The sequence below is a fragment of the Furipterus horrens genome, unplaced genomic scaffold (assembly GCF_987537825.1).
Source record: "Furipterus horrens unplaced genomic scaffold, mFurHor1.1.pri manual_scaffold_4, whole genome shotgun sequence".
Classification (NCBI taxonomy): Eukaryota; Metazoa; Chordata; class Mammalia; order Chiroptera; family Furipteridae; genus Furipterus; species Furipterus horrens.
Window position 1 is genome coordinate 202,765,389 of NW_028327174.1, and position 16,968 is coordinate 202,782,356.

The following is a 16,968-nucleotide window of genomic DNA, read 5'->3' on the forward strand; positions in this document are numbered from 1 at the left end:
GTGCTCACAGCATTAGAGAGGCCTTTGCTTAGGGCAAAGGACAGGCTGCTTGGGGGACAAACGCCGAGAAGCAGTTTGGTGTTTGATGGCGGAGTGTGGGCAGGTAGGACTAAGGACCACAGGGACAGATGTGCAACTTGCAGGCATTCTTCTAGGACCTCAGTGCTGCCTGGGAGCCAGTGTGGGTCAGCACTGACTTTCTGGGCCTGGTTTTTGGGGGCACTCACCTGACAGCCTTGTCCCTAGCTGCAGGAGAACCTAACCGTCCTCCAATCCTCCAACGGTGTGGTGGGCCTCAGCTCTGTGCCAGGGCCCTGCTGTTGCCTGGTGGTCCCCTCCGTCCATCTGGTGATGCTGTCAGTGTCTGCTTTCACTCTGGCCCAACGGGTTCACACAGCTGCCAACAGTGTCTTCCAGAAACACACATCCTCTCGGGTCACTCTGCTTAACCCAACTAGAGGGACCAACTAGAGGCCAGCAGTTTGGGGAGTCAACCCCCTGGGCACAGGAAGGCACCAACTAAGTGGATCCCCAGCGCGTGGCACTACCCCTCCAGACACGGCCCTTGTGGCCTTCATTTGTGTTTTATAAGAGTGGCTGGTATGGCCGTGCAGAGTAAAAAAGAAAAGGGTCTTGTAAAGCTGGCCCAATAATCTGGGATCTCAAGTCCTGAAGACGTGTTCACGGGCATTTTATGCAGGAGGGACCGTTAAGCGGGGAAGCTGAAAGAGACAGATCGCAGGAAAATTAAATGTGGGGTTTAACTGAGAAATAATCATTTTCTATGAAAGATAATGACTTCTCTGGAGGCAGGTATCAAGATTTATTGGCCCAAGAGGTTACTGGGGATCGGAGCCAAGGCGATCATGGTGAGGCCTGCATGGGAACAATCCTGATATTGAAGGCTCGCCGGGTCAATACATCTGAACGCCCGAGCCCTTGGCCCTGCGCACGCCACGTGGGCCGGGATTACAAATGCCTACCGCCTCGGTGAACACGGTTCTGTAGCCAGTCACTTCACAGCCCGCCTCCCTCAGGTCGCGCTGTCCTCAGGGACACGGGGACACAGGCCCAGAGATGACTCCAGCAGCGCTGCAGCCTGCTGGCCACCCGGGCAAGGTCATATCGCAGGGCCCTGGTCCCAGCTTCGAGCTTGGCCACAGTGCCATGCCCGCGCCCACCCCCACGGCCGACGGGAGACCACAGAACTGGAGGCAGATCTGCAGTGTTTCCACGTGGGAGATTTATTGCCATGCCGAATGCGTGTGCGTAAAATACATAATTCCTCTCACGCGGCCTCATAAATCCCAAAGGGTCAGCCATAAATGGAAAAAAATAAAAAATTATAGACTAATGTGTTCAGAAAACTAGAAAGGAATTAATAAAAAAACAAAACAAGAAACTGAAGCTCAAAATGTGGTTGGAAATTGTGTGCCCAGAGAATAAGCCCGCTTCCTCGCCGGCTCCAAACCTTGCCTGCGCGTGAAGGCGGGCCCGGGAGCAGCCGCATGGCATCAGCATGAATTGTCAGCCAGTGCCTTCGTTCTCGGCGCAGTGGCGAGGCGGTGGCATGGGACGGCGGCTACCTGGGCCTGAAGGCCACACCCAGAGGCGAAGGAAGGGCCCTGTGATTTTCTCAGGGGTCTCGGGGGCCCGTCACCAGAGGCGGGGTTGGGGGGCGCAGGCTTTGCCAGGCCAGCTCTGTAGGCGTCACCTCGCCCACTCTACGGGTCATGGAAGTGGGGCTCCCCCGGGGTCCATGAATGTAGTTCAGGGAGTGAGGTCCGCTCTTAGAGCTGGGGAAGCCTGGGGTCCTAGGCGCCTGCAAGGAGCCGAGCCCTGGAGGGATCAGCACCAGGACCAGACGTTCCCAAGGCCACCCCACCGCTGAGTGGGTTCTGGACGCCCAATCAAGCAGGGATTTCCCAGCTCAGGAAGGGAACTAGGAAAGAAAGCCTGGATGATAGACAATAGAGAGATGACTGATTCCATGGGCAGATGAGAGGTGACAGACCGTAGACAGATGACAAACGATAGAAGACACAGATGAGTTACAGTGACTTCCCCGCAGCACATGCTCGCTGGAAGGCAGTCCCCAGCTTGCCAGTTGCTCGGGGGAAGACGTAGCTCAGGCCCCCACTGTGGCCCAGAGACAAAGTTCTGGGAACAGGCAGACAGGACTTAAGTGTCTGCTGTTGTCCCCATCGAGTGTCCCATGGCTTCTGTCAGGACAGCAGCTATGGTGACAACCTGCTCTGGGTGAGAGGGTCTGCAGGGACCCCGTCAGAGCCTATCAGTCAGTGTCTTGCAGGGTGCGTCCTGTGGGCAGGCGTCACTGCTGCCGTGGCCAGTCCTGCAGGTCCACGAAGGCCCGCTGCCCTGGAGCTGTCCTACGGAGCCGGCCGCAGGACCACCCAGGCCCCCCGCTGCTGAGACCCTGGCCCCAAGGGCCTCACCTGGCAGGCCCCGCTCCCGCTCCCGGGTCTTCCCCAACCTCCCCCACAGGAAGTCCTCTTGGCCGCTGCAGCATGGATTTCCAGTGCGGGACTGCAACACCTCTGAAAACAGTCCGGGTACACGCGGGGGGGGGGGGGGTCACAGAGGGCACGTTAGGGAATGGATGTCACCAGGAAATGGGCTCTTGTTTCTTCCAAGGCGTCCAGAGGAGCATCTTTGGGGGAGGCCTTGGCCTGTCTGCCCCCAGGGGACAGGCTTGAGGGTGGGCTGGCTGTGGTGAGGTGCCCTCTGACCCTTGAGTTGCCACGTCCTCTAATCTGTGCATTGCAGCTCAGGAGACATGCACGCCAGTCACCCAGCCACAGGGAAGGCGCAAGCCTGGCGGGGGCTGGGTCCCCCAGCCACGTGCCAGGCAGCCCTGGGCCTCCAGCTGCCATCAGCGTCGGCAGGTTCTCCCCAGCCACATGGGCCACAGGCAGCCCTGGGCCCCCAGGGGTCACACGCGCACAGAGATCTCCACGAATGATTCCCTGAGCGGAGCTGAGCGGCGCGAGCCAGTAGCCGTGACTCCAGCCCACCTCAGCCCCTGGCTTCACGGGTCCCCAGCCACTCTCTTCCCCTCCTGGCCTTGGCCGATGGCCCCGCCCTGGCACGTGGCCTCCTCGGCCTGTGACAGGTCTGTGCCCAGGCCCCACTTCCACCCCGGCTCTTCAGGACGGCTCTCCCTCAAGTCTGGGAACTTCGCCCCTGTCCCCGGCAGCGGCCTCCGGCGCGCCCCGCACACCTCCACTCCTGCCGCTCCCTCCCTTTGGGTCAGGGTCTCTCTTTGAGGGCCCGATGGAAGCGATGGGCCGGGCGTCCAGAATCCTGCAGACGGAGCCAGTTTACAGTTGATGTCAAGGAGTCACCGTCCAGCCTCGGGCCCGGCATCAGGTGACCGTCTGCAGGGCCTGGGGAAGCCCAGGCTTCCAGCGCACACGCACACGCACATGCAATGATATCGATGACATCTCTGGGTCACCGCAGGCCGTCTACTCTTTTCTCAGAAGTGCCGCCTTCCCAGAGACTGTCCAGCGCTGCGGCGTGCGGCCTGGCGACAGGGCCGGCACCCAGCGCCTCAGTCACTGGCTGCCCGGCGGGGCCACCTCTGAGAGCACAGCCAGCATGTCACGCAGGATCCGCCGGGCGAGCTGGGAGGAGACCAGATCTGCCACCGCGGCCCTGTCCACGCCGGGCGGGCCAGCACAGGGACCCCCGTCTGAAGCAGAAGCCCGGTCCCCCTGCCACATGTCAGACAGCTCTGTGTCGCCAGCTGCCAACAATGTCTGCAGGCCCTCCCCAGGCACACGGGCCACGTGGGACAGCCCTGGGATCCTGCCCGGCACATTGCCTGCCCCCCCACATAAGGGGGACCCTAGCCAGCCGCCGGGTTCAGTCCACTGGCCCCCGACAGCCTGGTTCTCCCCAGCAGAACTTGATTCGCCCAGTTGGTCCCTGAGGCTTCCAGCCTGTCCACCTGCCCCCGGGCAGAGGCTGGACTTCTGGGGCCCCAGGGACGGAGCCTCGGGTAGTCCCTCCTCAGACAAGGAGGGCAACTCGCAAGTGTTGGTGGAGGTGCCCTCCTCTGGGGGGCTCAGCGAGCCCCCAGCACACACGGCCTCTTCAGGCGGGGGAGGGAAGCCCTCTGAGTGGGGGCTGGGGGGGGCCCCACTCTCTGCCGAGAGGGTGGGAGGTGGCGGAGGCAGGTGGGCGTCGCTGTGTGTGAAGGACGGGAGGTCAGCACTGCCATAGGACAGCACCTCGTCCACTGGGGACAGGATCTCAGGCAGGACACGGTTGCCTGGGGAGGGGCGGGTGTCCTCCCGGACAGGGGGGTCGCCACTCCTCCCGTGCCCGGGTGCCCAGCTCTCGGCTCCCAGGGCTGCCAGCACGCATGGGGCTCCAGGAGAAGCCTGTGGGGGCTTTCGGTCAGGGGGTGCCTGCGAGCCAGGAGCCCAGGGCCCCTCTGGGCAGTGAGCAGAGGCCTGAAGAGGCCCAGGCACCCCTGCTTTGAAGTCCGCCCCTTTGGACGCCGAGGACCCTGAGGGACAGGAGAGGGACAGGTCTAAGTCACTGCAGGAATTGGGACTGGATGGCAGAACCGTGCAGGCAGCCTCCGGGCACGTCCGATTGGCCTTTCCTGTGTCTGACCCACCAGTCAGGCTCCTGCTGGCTCCAGAAGCTTCCTGTCCCCCACCAGGGCCCAGGGAGAGCAGTGCCATGTGGGGTACTCCCACATTTTCCAGGTCGTGGGAGCCCCCGGCAGGCGAGGAGCGCCCTGTGGCTGGCTGGGCACCCGTGCCAGGCTCCGGCAGGATCTCCTCATCCCAGACCTCGCTAGATGCCTCTGACAGCTCTGATCCCCCCCCAGGGGAGGGGACATCAGGTGGCAGCAGCGGCTCTGACCCTGGGCCTCCGGACACAGTGCAGGAGCTGTGCAGGGGACTGGCCCCACGGCCTGCCGGCCTCTCCCAGGTTGCCTGCCCTCCGCCCCCATGCAGACCCCCGGAGTCTCGAGCAGAGGACTCCCCGGACCAGCCCAGGTCTGCGTCTGGACTGTCCCCGGCCTCCCAGTCTGACAGGGAGACGGAGCTCTCGGAAAGCTGGACCAGAAAGGCAGACACTTTCTGGAACTCCTGGAGAGAGGGGCAGGACAGGCCGCTCACAGGAGAGGGGGTGCAGGACCCCACTGAAGACCCCGAGCAGGTCCCAGAGGGGGTGGTGAGCTGGGGCAGGGGGCTGCCCTGGCGCTGGGTGGGGGGCACCGCCTCCTCAGCCGCTGCAGGAGCTACAGAGAGAGGAGAGTATGGGGATGTCACCAATAGTCTCACACTCTGCTGTCCTGTGACATCCCCCAGAGCTGGAATGGCAGCAGCCCACACCCCGCGACCAAGCCAGGGGACCAGAGCCGGGAAGCCCAGGCAGAGGCAGAAGAAATGCTCACGGCACCAGCATGGGATTCCAAGCGCTTAGCTCAGCCCCACCCGCTACCACCGGGAAGTGAGCCACCTCTGCGAGGACATTTCTGCGTCACAGGGGCGCAGGCTCAGAACTGCCCCTGTCATTCAAAGACTGAGTGGCTGTCTTTGTCTCCTTCTGTTTATATTTGAGACATGATATTCCAGACAGGGAGCCTCCCCAGTCCTTCACCTGCCAATGGGGACCCTGTGATGTGAGGGGTTGTGGGTGGCCCCCCAGCCCAGCTGCGGGAGAGGCTGGGTGTGACTTAGAAGTGGCTTGGATGATCCTTAAGTAGGGGCTCAATGGTCTTGAGGAAGGCGGGGGCACTAGGGGGGGGCTGGCGGAGCATCACCTGGACATGTGGTCAGCTGGGCAGCTTCCTGCCGAGAGGAGAGGTTGTGGGGGTCCTCCTGCCGACAGGTCTCTGTCCTGCAAACACATGGTGGACAAGTCCAGGGGGCTCCCAGGAGGGAGCCTATCCTCCCAGTCTCTTCTCGGCTCAACTACCCCAACAGGAGGTGGAGAGGTGACTGCCAGCGCACAGGGCTCCACAGGTCAGGGTGAGGGGCCCTGTCTCTAGTATGTTCTGGCCTCAGTCCCCACTGCTCCAGGGAGCAGGGTGGGGGTTGCCACATGAGAGGTTCAGAGGCATGTGCTCCCTGGAGACCCCCTCCTGTTGCCCCCTCCCCCACTGGCTCCTGGGCCAATTTACCAGGTGACACGCTTGTTTAAGACTCAGGGGGGCACGGGGTGAGCTGAGGGTGCACAGCGGGCCGGCTGGTGCGAGGGGCACCAAGAGGGAGGGAGGGCTCCTGGCGAGAGTCCAGGGAGCAGTGGGCCCCAGGTACCACAGGCCCGGGCAGCCCCCGAGGACCCTCACCTCTGCTCCTCTGACCACTGGCTTTCCGCTTTGGGGGCCTCCCCCTCAGGGCTGCCGAGAAAATCCAGCTCCGATTCCGCCCCCACTCTGCCTTCATCCACCTGCTGGAAGCAAGTTGAAGAAATGCCACATTCAGGGTGTGGCCACCTCCGCCAGCATCGGCCCCTGTCCCTTAGCTGTGGAGAAAGCCCCAGTGCTCTGGCGCCAATGGAAACAAACAAAGACCACCCCCCGCAGAGGGCCCTGGAGACTCCCTTCTTCCCAGTGGGCTCCAAGGACCCACAGCAGGCGGGCCACCTGGGAAAAGCCAAAGAGGCCCCAGTCTGTCTGCACCCTCACCTGCTGGACGAGGTCACCCCACCCAAAGCCGCATGGCAGGGCCGACAAAGCAAGGCCAGGCTCCCACTCACGCTGGCTTCCTGGGGGCTGGAGGGCCCCCCTCCACCCCGGAAGTTCTGTGCATGGCTGTCCGTCCAAGCCCGGGTCTCCTCATCTGCCGGCGAGGGGCTGGGGTTGGTCTGGCAGTCTCCTGTGAGGCAGAGGGACCATCAGTGCTGACAGGCACAGGACACAGGATACAGGACACATCATGTCCAGGAAATCTGAAGCCATATTAAAAAAATCTGATAATTCAACATAGCCACAGCTCTTATTTGTTCTGGGCTCAGGTGAAGACATAAAATCATGTGGTTATCTGCTTCTAAAAGTATCACTATGGGAGAATCACTGATATGAGTCCCAGGAAAACCTGTAGAAGAAGGCAGGGCAAGGGCAGGCCTTGACCATGTCAAGGTCACCAGAGAAGAGCAGAGTGGGGACAAAGTGGAGGCAGCAGGGCCTTTGCCAGGAAGCCCCAGGGACTCATGTCTGTGTATCATTGTCTTCCTACCCCTTCCTTCCACCCAGGGCCTGGCAGGTGACGGGCGCCAAGGCCCAGGGGTCTGTGAGTCCAAAGGCCACCAGCTTGAGGGGACCAGAGCTGTTTGACTACAGCCCAGCTTGTGGGACCTCTGCCAACGGGAATGCCACCCTCTCGTCCACGGCCCTTGGTGAAGGCCGAGGCACTGTGGGCTGTGACGGTGATGGGTGTCACCCAGGGAGCCTCTTCCGTGTCCTGAGCTGAGAGCAGCCACATCCAGCCAGAGTGGCCCCTGTCCTCCACTGCCACTGCTCCGCCTGGTTACCTTGGCCCATACGGCTGCCGCTCTCCACCAGCCCACCCTGGGCGTCAGGCTGGCCATCAGCCGCAGTGGTCTCCTGTCCCCAAGCTGGCCTCAGAGGCTGCAGGTGATCGTCCACAGCTGAAGTTGCCCCAGGGGACAGCCCATCCTGCTGCTCGGTGACAGGGCTGTAAGGCAGGACAGAGGGGTGGCGACTGCCTGCCCAGGCTGTGCCCTCCCGGGTGTCCTGCCCCGGCCACAGCTCTCTACAAGTGGGACGTGGGTCACATGCAGGGGACAGCTGTGGTCAGTGGCCAAGCAGTCAGTGCATGGACAAGGAAAGACAGGGCCTCGCCCCTCCCCACCTAGCAGCCCCAAGGAGGGTCCGATGCCCCAATGCTGGGGGGGTGACAAGGCATGGGACGCAGCACTGGGCCGTGGGGGCGGGAGATGGTGAGCGCCAGGGCCAGGGCGCCCGTGGCCACTCACAGTGGGACCTGTGGGCCATCAGAGCTTCTGTGGGGCTGGTGGCTCGTGGGGCTGCCAGGCCTGTGGGGTGTTGCGGGGCACGATGAGCCCTGCGCAGGCCCCTTTGGCTGCTGGCTTGTCTCAGAGCCCCCGTCCCGGGCGGCCGTGACTTCGGGGCTGGGACTCTGTGAGGAACAGCAGAGGGTGAGCTGGCACGAACCCCATGGCCCTTCTCTTCGGAAAGTGGGCGGGCAGCGTGCTCCCACACACAGGCACCTGGCTGAGAGAGGTGGGCCTAAGTCCCGGGAGCCCTGCACCTGGGTGCTGGCGTCTTCCCACGGTGCACCTGCTAACCTTCGCCCGGTGCTTCATGAAGCCCAGCTCCGTCCGTCCTTACCTGCCATGTGAGACCAGCGGCATTCCCAGCGTACAGAGGAAGCTCAGGCTGGAAGGAGCCACCCTGCCCGCCCCAGGGAAGGGGTGCTGGGCCAAGGAAGCGCCCTGCTAAGGGTCCCCAAAGGGGCTGGCCTCTCAAAGGAGCCCTGTGCTTCTTCCTGCCTTGGAGCCCCTCCCACTAACACTAGGGGTCTGGCTCTTCCTCCAGGGCCTGTCCAGGGCCCCAGGAGACCTCCTGGCCCCGCCCCAGCAGGTGGCCATCCCACCTGCCCTCCATCAGTGTCCCCCAGAGTCCCTTGAATGTTTTTACAAGGGACTTGCACATTCCCACAAAGCAGCCTGGTGACAAGTGTCTCCTGGCCACCGCCTGGGCCTCCAGCCCGGGTGAGTGCCCACCTGAAGCAGCCGGGTCGTGGCCTGAAGCTCCTGCTGCAGGCGGGCCAAGGACCTCTGCACAGAGAGGATGTCCCAGTGATGCTGCATGAGCAGCATCCTCTCGGGGTGCGAGGACAGGAGACAGTTACGCAGGTAGCAGATTTCCCTCTGAAGCAGGCAGAGGAGGAGATGTCAGCCATGACCGCCCAGAGGCACATGTGGAAGAAAACGCCACCAATGAATGGGGTGCAGGGCTGCCGGCTCTGGCACTGGGTGGGGCCTCCCTTTGCCCCACCCCTTCTCACCCTGCTCTGCCGCCGGGAGACCCCGTGCACTGGGGCTCCCCCTGGGTTTGGCCAACCGGAGGCTCCGGCAGGAGGGAGGAGGGACGGGGAGCGCTCGTCCTTGGGGCCTTCCCTCAGTGGGGCTGGGACAGGCTGGCTGCGCCCCTGCCCTCCCCACGCAGCTCTCCCTCTCCAGGTGCCGATACTCCCTCACCTTTAGAACCCGTCCCTTTGTTCAACTGTCCCCATTGTCCTTGGTTCCCTGCTGCACCTCTGACAGCACACCCCTCTGCAGAGCCACCTTGCCATGCTCAGGTCCCTGCACACCCACCCGGGGAGGAGGCAGTCCCAGGCCCCAGCCCCCACCACTGCATCTCCACCTGCAACACGGGACTCCAGGTTTGGGGGGCGGTCCCTGCCGCTGGCCAGCTCCAGGGCCTCCAGCCAGGGCTCACTCTCAGGTGGGAGGCCAGGCAAGCCCTTCGGCAAGGTCTGTTCCCTGGGCCACCCTCATTGCCATGTGATAACTGGACCCCTTCTAAGCCCTCTTCATGGTTTGTGGGAGACCGGCAGGGTGGTTCGAAAGACTGGCGACCGCTGTGCGGAGCCCGCCCCAGAACGGGAACCTGGGACTTAACCAGCAGGTTTCTCTCTCATGCTTGTATGAGTCCCACCCTCCAGGGGGTTTTAAAGATAGAACAGAAATGCAGAGTGGCTTTTAAGAAAAAGGGAACCTGCTCTGCTTTTCTCTGAATAGCCTCAAATCCTTGTCAGCAGGATGCGAAGGACAGAACGATTAAGTAAGAGGAAAGGCTTTTGACCTTGTGTAAATTACCCGGGCGTTTCCACCCTTCATTGATCTGCATTTCCCTTTCCCTCCCGACCACTGGGGGAAGGGCTGCACCATTTCCTTATGCATTTCTGCGGGTGGAAAATGGATAAAAATCCTGGCTGATAAAGAAACGGGGGGCGACTTTCCTCAGAGAAAACACCTGAGTAGTTTCTTCATCCATTCTGAGGTACCGAGAGTCTCTACCAATGGTTCACTGGTGGAGCCATGCCTTGCAGAGAGTGTCACTTTGTTAGGGATAAAGAAGCAAGCAGTGACTCTCAAACCAGTAGGAGATAATGAACAGAGGAACCATGGAAAAGGGGCAAGGAAACGACATTCCGCAGCTCCTCACACACATCTCTGGGGTCAAAAGGAGGAAGATTGTCGTCACCAAACAGAGAAATGGGAAGATGGAGCTGGATAACTTTGCAAATAAGTTGGAGACAGACCTATAACTAGATTACCCTTAGTTAGTCACACCCTGAGTTAAGTAGTTAATCACGTTGGATTGTGAACCCGGATTAACCAGTAAAGTAGAAATGGGGGAGAAGGGGAGGGGAGGGGGAGCTAATCACGTTAGTATAAAACCAGTTTTCTTTGTCTGCTTCGCCTGCACATGCCCCTGGCTGAGCATGCGCCCGACTCTGCAGACTCATGAGTAAACGCCTCGCTTTGCTGCTCAAGTCCTGTGTCCCAGTGTTTATTGTGAGCATTTCTCACAACTTGAATTTTTCTGTCCAAGTCTCCTCCTGTTGCCCCCACCCCACCTGGAATGCTCCGCACCTGCCACCCTCCGTCCCCAGTCCAGACAGGCCCTCTAGGGTGGAGATGGGAAGTCTGAGCAGCCCCCAGGCATGGGGAGGGCTCGGTCCGGAATTCTTGAGCTGTGGTCACATGACCACCACAGAGTCACAGAATTCACCACCTACCCGCTGCCCAGGTCAAGCCAGCCTTACCTGCTCCTGCTCAAGGTTGCTGAGGGTCTGCCGCTGCTTCTCTGCCAAGGCCACCAGTGCAGCATCGTTCCCCTGGCTGCTTAGACACCTGGGGGTGGGGCAAGTGGATGTGAAAGCCCCAGCCAGCCAGGTGGACCTGGGATGTCCCCTCCTGCAGCAGGGCACCCAGAGGAGGTGGCCATGCGTGGGCAGACTGGGGGAGCCCTGGGGTCCTGGTGCCAAGCCTGTCCTCCTCCTCACCCCATCACGACTGCTTCTGGGCCTGAGAGACGAAGGGAGGGCAGCACCTCCCAGCCTGGAGCCCCAGCCCAGCCAGAGGGTCCTTTGGGGAAGGGGGTGGGTGTGGACTAGAACATCCACAGCCCGGCACCCTCATAAACTGCCGGTGGGGATCTTAGCCAGAATAACCTCTTTGGAGGCCAGTGTGGCAACACCAAGAAGCCAAAAAGGCCTTCTCACGGACACGGCAATCGAGCCTCTCGGGGTCCACTTTAGGGAAATCGTGTCTTGGAGAAGCAGTCCCAGCTCTAGGGGCTGGTTAGGGAATCGGTTAGGCCCTCTGCGCCGGGCACCCTGCATGTTGTAGCAGTTACGCAGGGACACGGACAGGTGTTCCTGACTTTTAAGTGAACGCTCAGGTTATAAACAGTCTGTGCTGTCGATTCCGAAGGCTGTTCAAATAGCCGTATGGGTACTTCCCCCAGCAAGAGCTGACAACGCAGGCTCAAGCATAGGCAGCGCTGTCTCGGAGAGTTGGGGCTGTGGGTGGCTTTAATATTTATGTATTTATTTTTTGCTACTTTACTGCCTTATCTGACTTTCTGCCAACACCCATTGCTATGTGAATCAGTAGTTTGTGTCAGGGCCAGGGCCGGGGGCGGGGCCAGAACCCCGGGGGCGGAGCCCAGGCGGGGGTTGGGGGGGCGCAACCCCGCGCGCCCACCTTCTCTGATGCTCCAGCCGGGCCAGCTCCGAGCGCGTCTTCTCCTGGAGCGCCTTCTCGCGCAGGCGCAGCAGCTCGTGCTCCCGCAGGCTCTGCCGCCACATCTAGAGTATGAAGCGGCTGCAAGCTCCGGGCTTGGCGCCCCGGGGCCCCGCTGGGTTCCCCCGGGCCGGGCCGGGCCAGCCCTGCCGAGCTTCCAGGCAGCTCCCGGGACCGGCCTCTCCTGGCGCGAGTGGTGCGCCCTCCCAGGGGAGTCGGCCCGCGGCTGTGGGAAGCCCCCTTGGACTGCGCCACTCTCATCCCCATGTCGTGCCCTCTCTGCCACTGCGAGTTCCCGAGGGCGGCGCGGGGGCCTCATCGCCCTGGCCTCGTGCCCAGCCTCAACCCAGCCCAGCCCTTGTTTGTGCTCTAGAGCGTTTGGGATAGGCCAGGCCACCTGCTTTGGAATGTGCCACCTGGGTGGCGCGGGCCAGCCCTGCCCGAAGCGGCCTGTTGAGCTGCCTGCTCTCACCTACTGGCCCCCGCACCCCGAGTGGGAGGAAGGGCGGGTGATTCCCAAGGCCGGGCGAGCCTCCCCAGCCAAGGACCCGCCGGGGAGAAGCCCTGAGCCCAGGCTGCTGGAGAGGCAGCTGAGGGAAGATTGGGATCTACTCTTGGCTACCAGGGCCTCCCCTGGACCCCACTCCTATGCTCCTCCCGCCCAGGGGCCGTCTCCCTGTACCTGGTGGATGGGGCTGTCCCCAGGATAGAGCCTGGCCGGGGGCAGCTGGGAGAGGGCTTCGTCTGGCCTCCCTTCCTGCGCGGGCTCTGAGGACAGAAGGCAGGCCGTGATTGGGTCAGAGGGGTTCCAGGGGCTTTTCCTACAGGAGGGCTCTAGAAGTAGGATGTCTCAGGCAATTTAATGTCCCGACATACACACAGCTTCACACCAGGTCACAAGGCTGTGTCTCAGGGCCTGGCTGCCTCCCTTGCCCTGATAGGAAGCTCTGGTGTGTGAGCCAACGGACCCAAGGTGGGGGGCCCACAGATGACTCCATCCAGTGGCTTCACCTCCACTGAAAGGGAGACAGGCCCAGAGAGAGAGTGACCTACTTGAGGTCCAGCACCAAGCAGATGGGGTGACAGCAGGGCCACCCAGCCTCCTGGCTTGGGCAGCTGCCAGGCCACCAACCACTGCTGACTGCCCTTTGGTGATGGAAAACTTATACTTCTAAAAAGGCCATGTGAGCACCCGCGCTTCTGCCCGGAGAGAGCAAAGGCGAGTGGATTGTAGATTTACTGTCCCGCTGAGAAGAAATTTTAAAAAACAAGTAAACAGGCAATAAAAAAAAAACACAAGTAAACAAAAAATACATGTGTGTATGCATACATACAGATACATGTTCACACACACATATGAAAGAATGGTTTTCCAGACACATCAGGCAACGTTGCACACGGATCCCTGAGAGACCCCTGATGGTCACAGCTCACTGCCTCAAGAGAGGCGCTGGGCTGCAGTGCGGGAGGGGAGACTGAGGCAGAGCCTGGCAGACACCCCCCCCCTGGGGGATAGAGGGGTGGAGCTAAGAATCTGGAGAGAACAAGGCAGCTAGGGCTCGTGGGATGGAGCATCAGAGAGGGGAGAGCTGCGCAGAGACCCTGGGGACCTGGGGAGACTCCCCCAGGAGCCTTTGGGAGCCGGCCGGTGGGGGAGGGCTTGTGGGGAAGCCCCAGAGCAGGGGAGAGCGGCTCCCGGGAGGACGGGCAGGCTGGGGGCTGTGTCTGTCTCCCCAGGCCAGGCGGCAGAGCCTCATGATCGGTGGGTCTTAGGGCAGAGCACTCGGAAGCTCAAAGAAATCGTCACCAGCAGAACGGCACTACCAGAAGTGACAAAGGGAGTCCTTCAGGCAGAAGGAAAATGGTGCCAGGGAGGAGATCCGGCCCCACACGGAGGAACGAAGAGCAGGGGGTAAAGGGAAACATGTGTACACACACACACATACAGGTGTATGTATACACATGTGTGTATGTGTATGTATGTATAAATTTTAAAGGATTGTTGAGCATTTAAAATAACAACGATGTGTTGGGGCGTTTATGAAATATTCCAAGCAAAAGGCATGAAAAGGGTAGCAGAAAGCCCAGAAAAGGAGACACAGGCGTGTGGGAAGAGCCTTCTGCTCTAGGTGAGGAGACGGGGGTCAGAGTGGAGGACGGTGTGTCTTATCTGTGTTACTAGAGAGCCCACAGCAACCACTGAAATGACCGGCGCAGCTCCTACGCCAACGCGGATAAAATGGAATCAGGAAGGAACATGCATTTAACCCCTAGGCCCGCGGGGAAAAGAGGAGGAAGCGAAGGCGGAGAGAAAGGCAGAGATGGCCAGACCGGATAAGGAAAGGCAGACGAGGTCGGAGGATCTGCCGCCCACAAGAACCCCACGGCGAAGGACAACGACACAGAAAGGTTGAAGGATGGGGGGGGGGGGGGCGGGGGGAGCTAGATTAGCATCAGACACAGCACTCGGCAGGCAAAGGGGTTATCCGGCAAGGACAGATGACAGAGGGGTCAGGCCGTCAGGCGCGCGTGATAATCCCAAGTGTTCCTGAGCGTCATTCCTGAGTTTCAAGTGCAGGAAGCAGAGGCCGAGAGCAGAGCACGGCAAGGAGAGAAGGGCAGGGCCTCAGTGACAGGGGCTGGCCCAGGGCCCCGCCCTCAGTAATTGATGGGAACCCAGGACAAAGTGGATTTGAACACACGCCACCCAACAGCAGCAGAGGCCTCTCTCCTTTCAAGAGCCCAGGGGACCTTGGCCGAGACAGCCGGAGCCTGGGGAAGACCCCAGCCTCATCATGCTCAGGACTGAGCTGAAATTCCACTGGAACCTGCTAACGGGAGCCGAGCCACACGGCGGAGCAGCTACTGGGTGCTCACAGGGCCTGCCCCGCCCGCTCTGATGGGCACGGAGCTCCAGGCGGTCTACCCTGCATCCCTACCACCTGCCACCTGCAGCAAGGGACCCTCACCCCCCAGCACCCAGCACTGTGGGGGTTGGGCTGGACATTTATTGCCAGCACTCGAGAGGGCTCAGGGAAACCCTCAAACGGACAGAGGAGGGCATATTGGTGGGCCTGGAAAATGTGGGGCCCCCTGCTCCCAAAGGGGCTGTAACCAGGGCTTTGGGGAGACAGCGAGGGCCACCTTGTAGGTCTGCTGGGAGCAGGGCGGGAGCAGCTGAGGCCCTGTCAGTCCCAGAGCAGGGTGGACAGGGCAGGATGACACCCCGCTATTCTGTACTCGGCCACGGCTCAGTTGCTGAGCTCCCCCCCCCCCCCAGACTCGACCAAACACTTTTGTGCTGTACCCGGGCCTCCTGGCCCCGGGGGCATGCGGGTGGCAATGGTGTCCCGGCCCCGCGATGCCCAGCTCGCCCCTAGAGCAGACGCAGCGCTGCCCGCGGTCAGTCACAGCTCTGGCATTGGACAGACCCGATTTCAAGTCTCGCCACCCCCCACTGCGCAGCCTCGGGGATGGCACTGCATCTCTCTGGGCCTCTGCTGGGTGCCTAGCTCGGTTCCCCCTCGGGGCCCATGCCGGGGACGTGCTCTGCCCTTGAGGACCCCCTCACCTGCGGAGGCTGACTGGCTGGCCTGACGCCCCCGTCCTTCCTCAGGGCCCCGTGCGGGCGCAGCAGCATCTCTGCCCAGGGGAGGCTGCGATCTGCCAGGTGAGAAAGCGCTGGAGACCCGGCTGTAGCAGCACCGGCACCCTCCCCTCCCCAACAGCCTCTGCCCCGGCTTCTACGTCCGGCAGGCGCCCCCGTCCCCAGCCTTGGACGCACCTCTGACTGCCTGTCACAGCGCTCCAAGAGGTCTTTGGATCCGGGTCCCCACGCACCTGCAGCGCCCCCAGCTCTGAAGCCGCTCCTGGCCCGGCCCGGGTCGCATGTTTCCCCATCAGCCTCTGTGAGGACAGGTGTGTGAGTGAAGGATGAACAGGCGGCCTCCCGGCTGGTGGGCAGGCCAGGTGCCAGGAAGGAGCCGAGCCCAGGCGCGTCTCCAACCACAGGCAGGAGACTCCATGTGGGGCAGCCCCTTCCCTGCGCCCCAGAGAGGGCTGGGTGAGGGAAGGGGGGCAGGTGTCCAGCTGACACAGAGTAAGGCCCGGGCCGGAGCCTTCCCCAGTGTGGCTGCATGAAGTCGCCTGAGGAATTGCAGTCACCCGGCAGATGTGACGCTGGAGTCGGGAAGAGGGGGCCAGAGGAGAGATGGGGCCAGATGTGTCTTGCTGTGTGGGCCTGAGGGCACCTGCCTGTGCGTGTACACACAGACACGTGTGCATACATACATGCACACACAGACGTGTGCACACATGCCCACATGCTCCTTGGGTTCGGTCACTCCCCCGGAACACCTCCCTAAATGTGCTCTAGGAAAATATCCCACCACCAGTCCCCAGACCGAAGACACAGAGAAGAGTCACTTCCAAGAAGGTCCGCCCTGTCTGACCAGACCGCACACATCAGGCTCCTGACCCTGGGCTGGGCACCCTCTGGGCCACCCCAACGGGCCGGCGCTGCACGTCTGCTGAGGCTAACGGGTGCGGGCTCAGGGGTCCGGGCCCCTTCCCTTCCCGGGCAGCCCCGTCCCGTGCACCTCCGCTGGTGAGCCCGACGGACAGCCTTCAGCCCAGGTGCCCACAAGCCCAGGACATGGGCAGGCGGGAGGCTCAGTTACCCCCGCCAGGAGCCCCCAGGTCACCAGTCGGAAAATCACCCTGTTTCTGCTCTGGACTGAGCGTCCACGCAGAGCCTATCGCGAGGCCTCTGGCAGACGGCCGGCTCCTCTCTGGGGCACAGGCAGGGCCCGCAGCTCAGGAAGCAGCGTGTTCCCAACCTCCCCAGCTTGACCCCCCCGCAAAGGCAGGCAGCCCCACTCTGTAAGGAAGGCCACAGTCTCAGAGGGGCAGGCGGGCGTGCTGCCCCTGGGCGGGGCCGCGAAGCAGGGCACAGCCACTGACCTCCAGCCGGTGTCTGAAGAGCAGCTCATCCAGGGCCTTCTGCGTCTGCCAGACCTCCAGCTCCGCCCGCTGTCGCAGAAGGGCCAGCGCCTGCTCCCGATGCTGCCGGGCCTGCTGCAGAGGGGGCCAGGCCTCAGGATTCTCCAGCCCCAGCCTGCTGCTCCCACAGCAGGGAGGACAGGCGGTGCCACCTCTGAGAACAGGTGTGTCCCCCTA

At 62.0% G+C, this 16,968-nt stretch overlaps 1 protein-coding gene across 1 annotated transcript in view; it reads right to left on the reverse strand.

Moving 5' to 3' along the window:
• Positions 1-3,578: 3,578 nt before the first annotated feature.
• Positions 3,579-16,968, reverse strand: part of CCDC187 (coiled-coil domain containing 187) — a 32,326-nt gene continuing 18,936 nt past the window's right edge. The window contains exons 12-24 of the mRNA XM_090275286.1: positions 16,753-16,866; positions 15,575-15,696; positions 15,362-15,453; positions 12,473-12,558; positions 11,752-11,855; positions 10,809-10,896; positions 8,758-8,904; positions 7,984-8,150; positions 7,522-7,685; positions 6,748-6,866; positions 6,338-6,438; positions 5,810-5,886; positions 3,579-5,284 (exon numbers count right to left, since the gene is read on the reverse strand). Of these exons, the coding sequence (XP_090131412.1) occupies positions 3,579-5,284; positions 5,810-5,886; positions 6,338-6,438; positions 6,748-6,866; positions 7,522-7,685; positions 7,984-8,150; positions 8,758-8,904; positions 10,809-10,896; positions 11,752-11,855; positions 12,473-12,558; positions 15,362-15,453; positions 15,575-15,696; positions 16,753-16,866 (3,087 nt within the window). The remainder of the gene's footprint in view (positions 5,285-5,809; positions 5,887-6,337; positions 6,439-6,747; positions 6,867-7,521; positions 7,686-7,983; positions 8,151-8,757; positions 8,905-10,808; positions 10,897-11,751; positions 11,856-12,472; positions 12,559-15,361; positions 15,454-15,574; positions 15,697-16,752; positions 16,867-16,968) is intronic.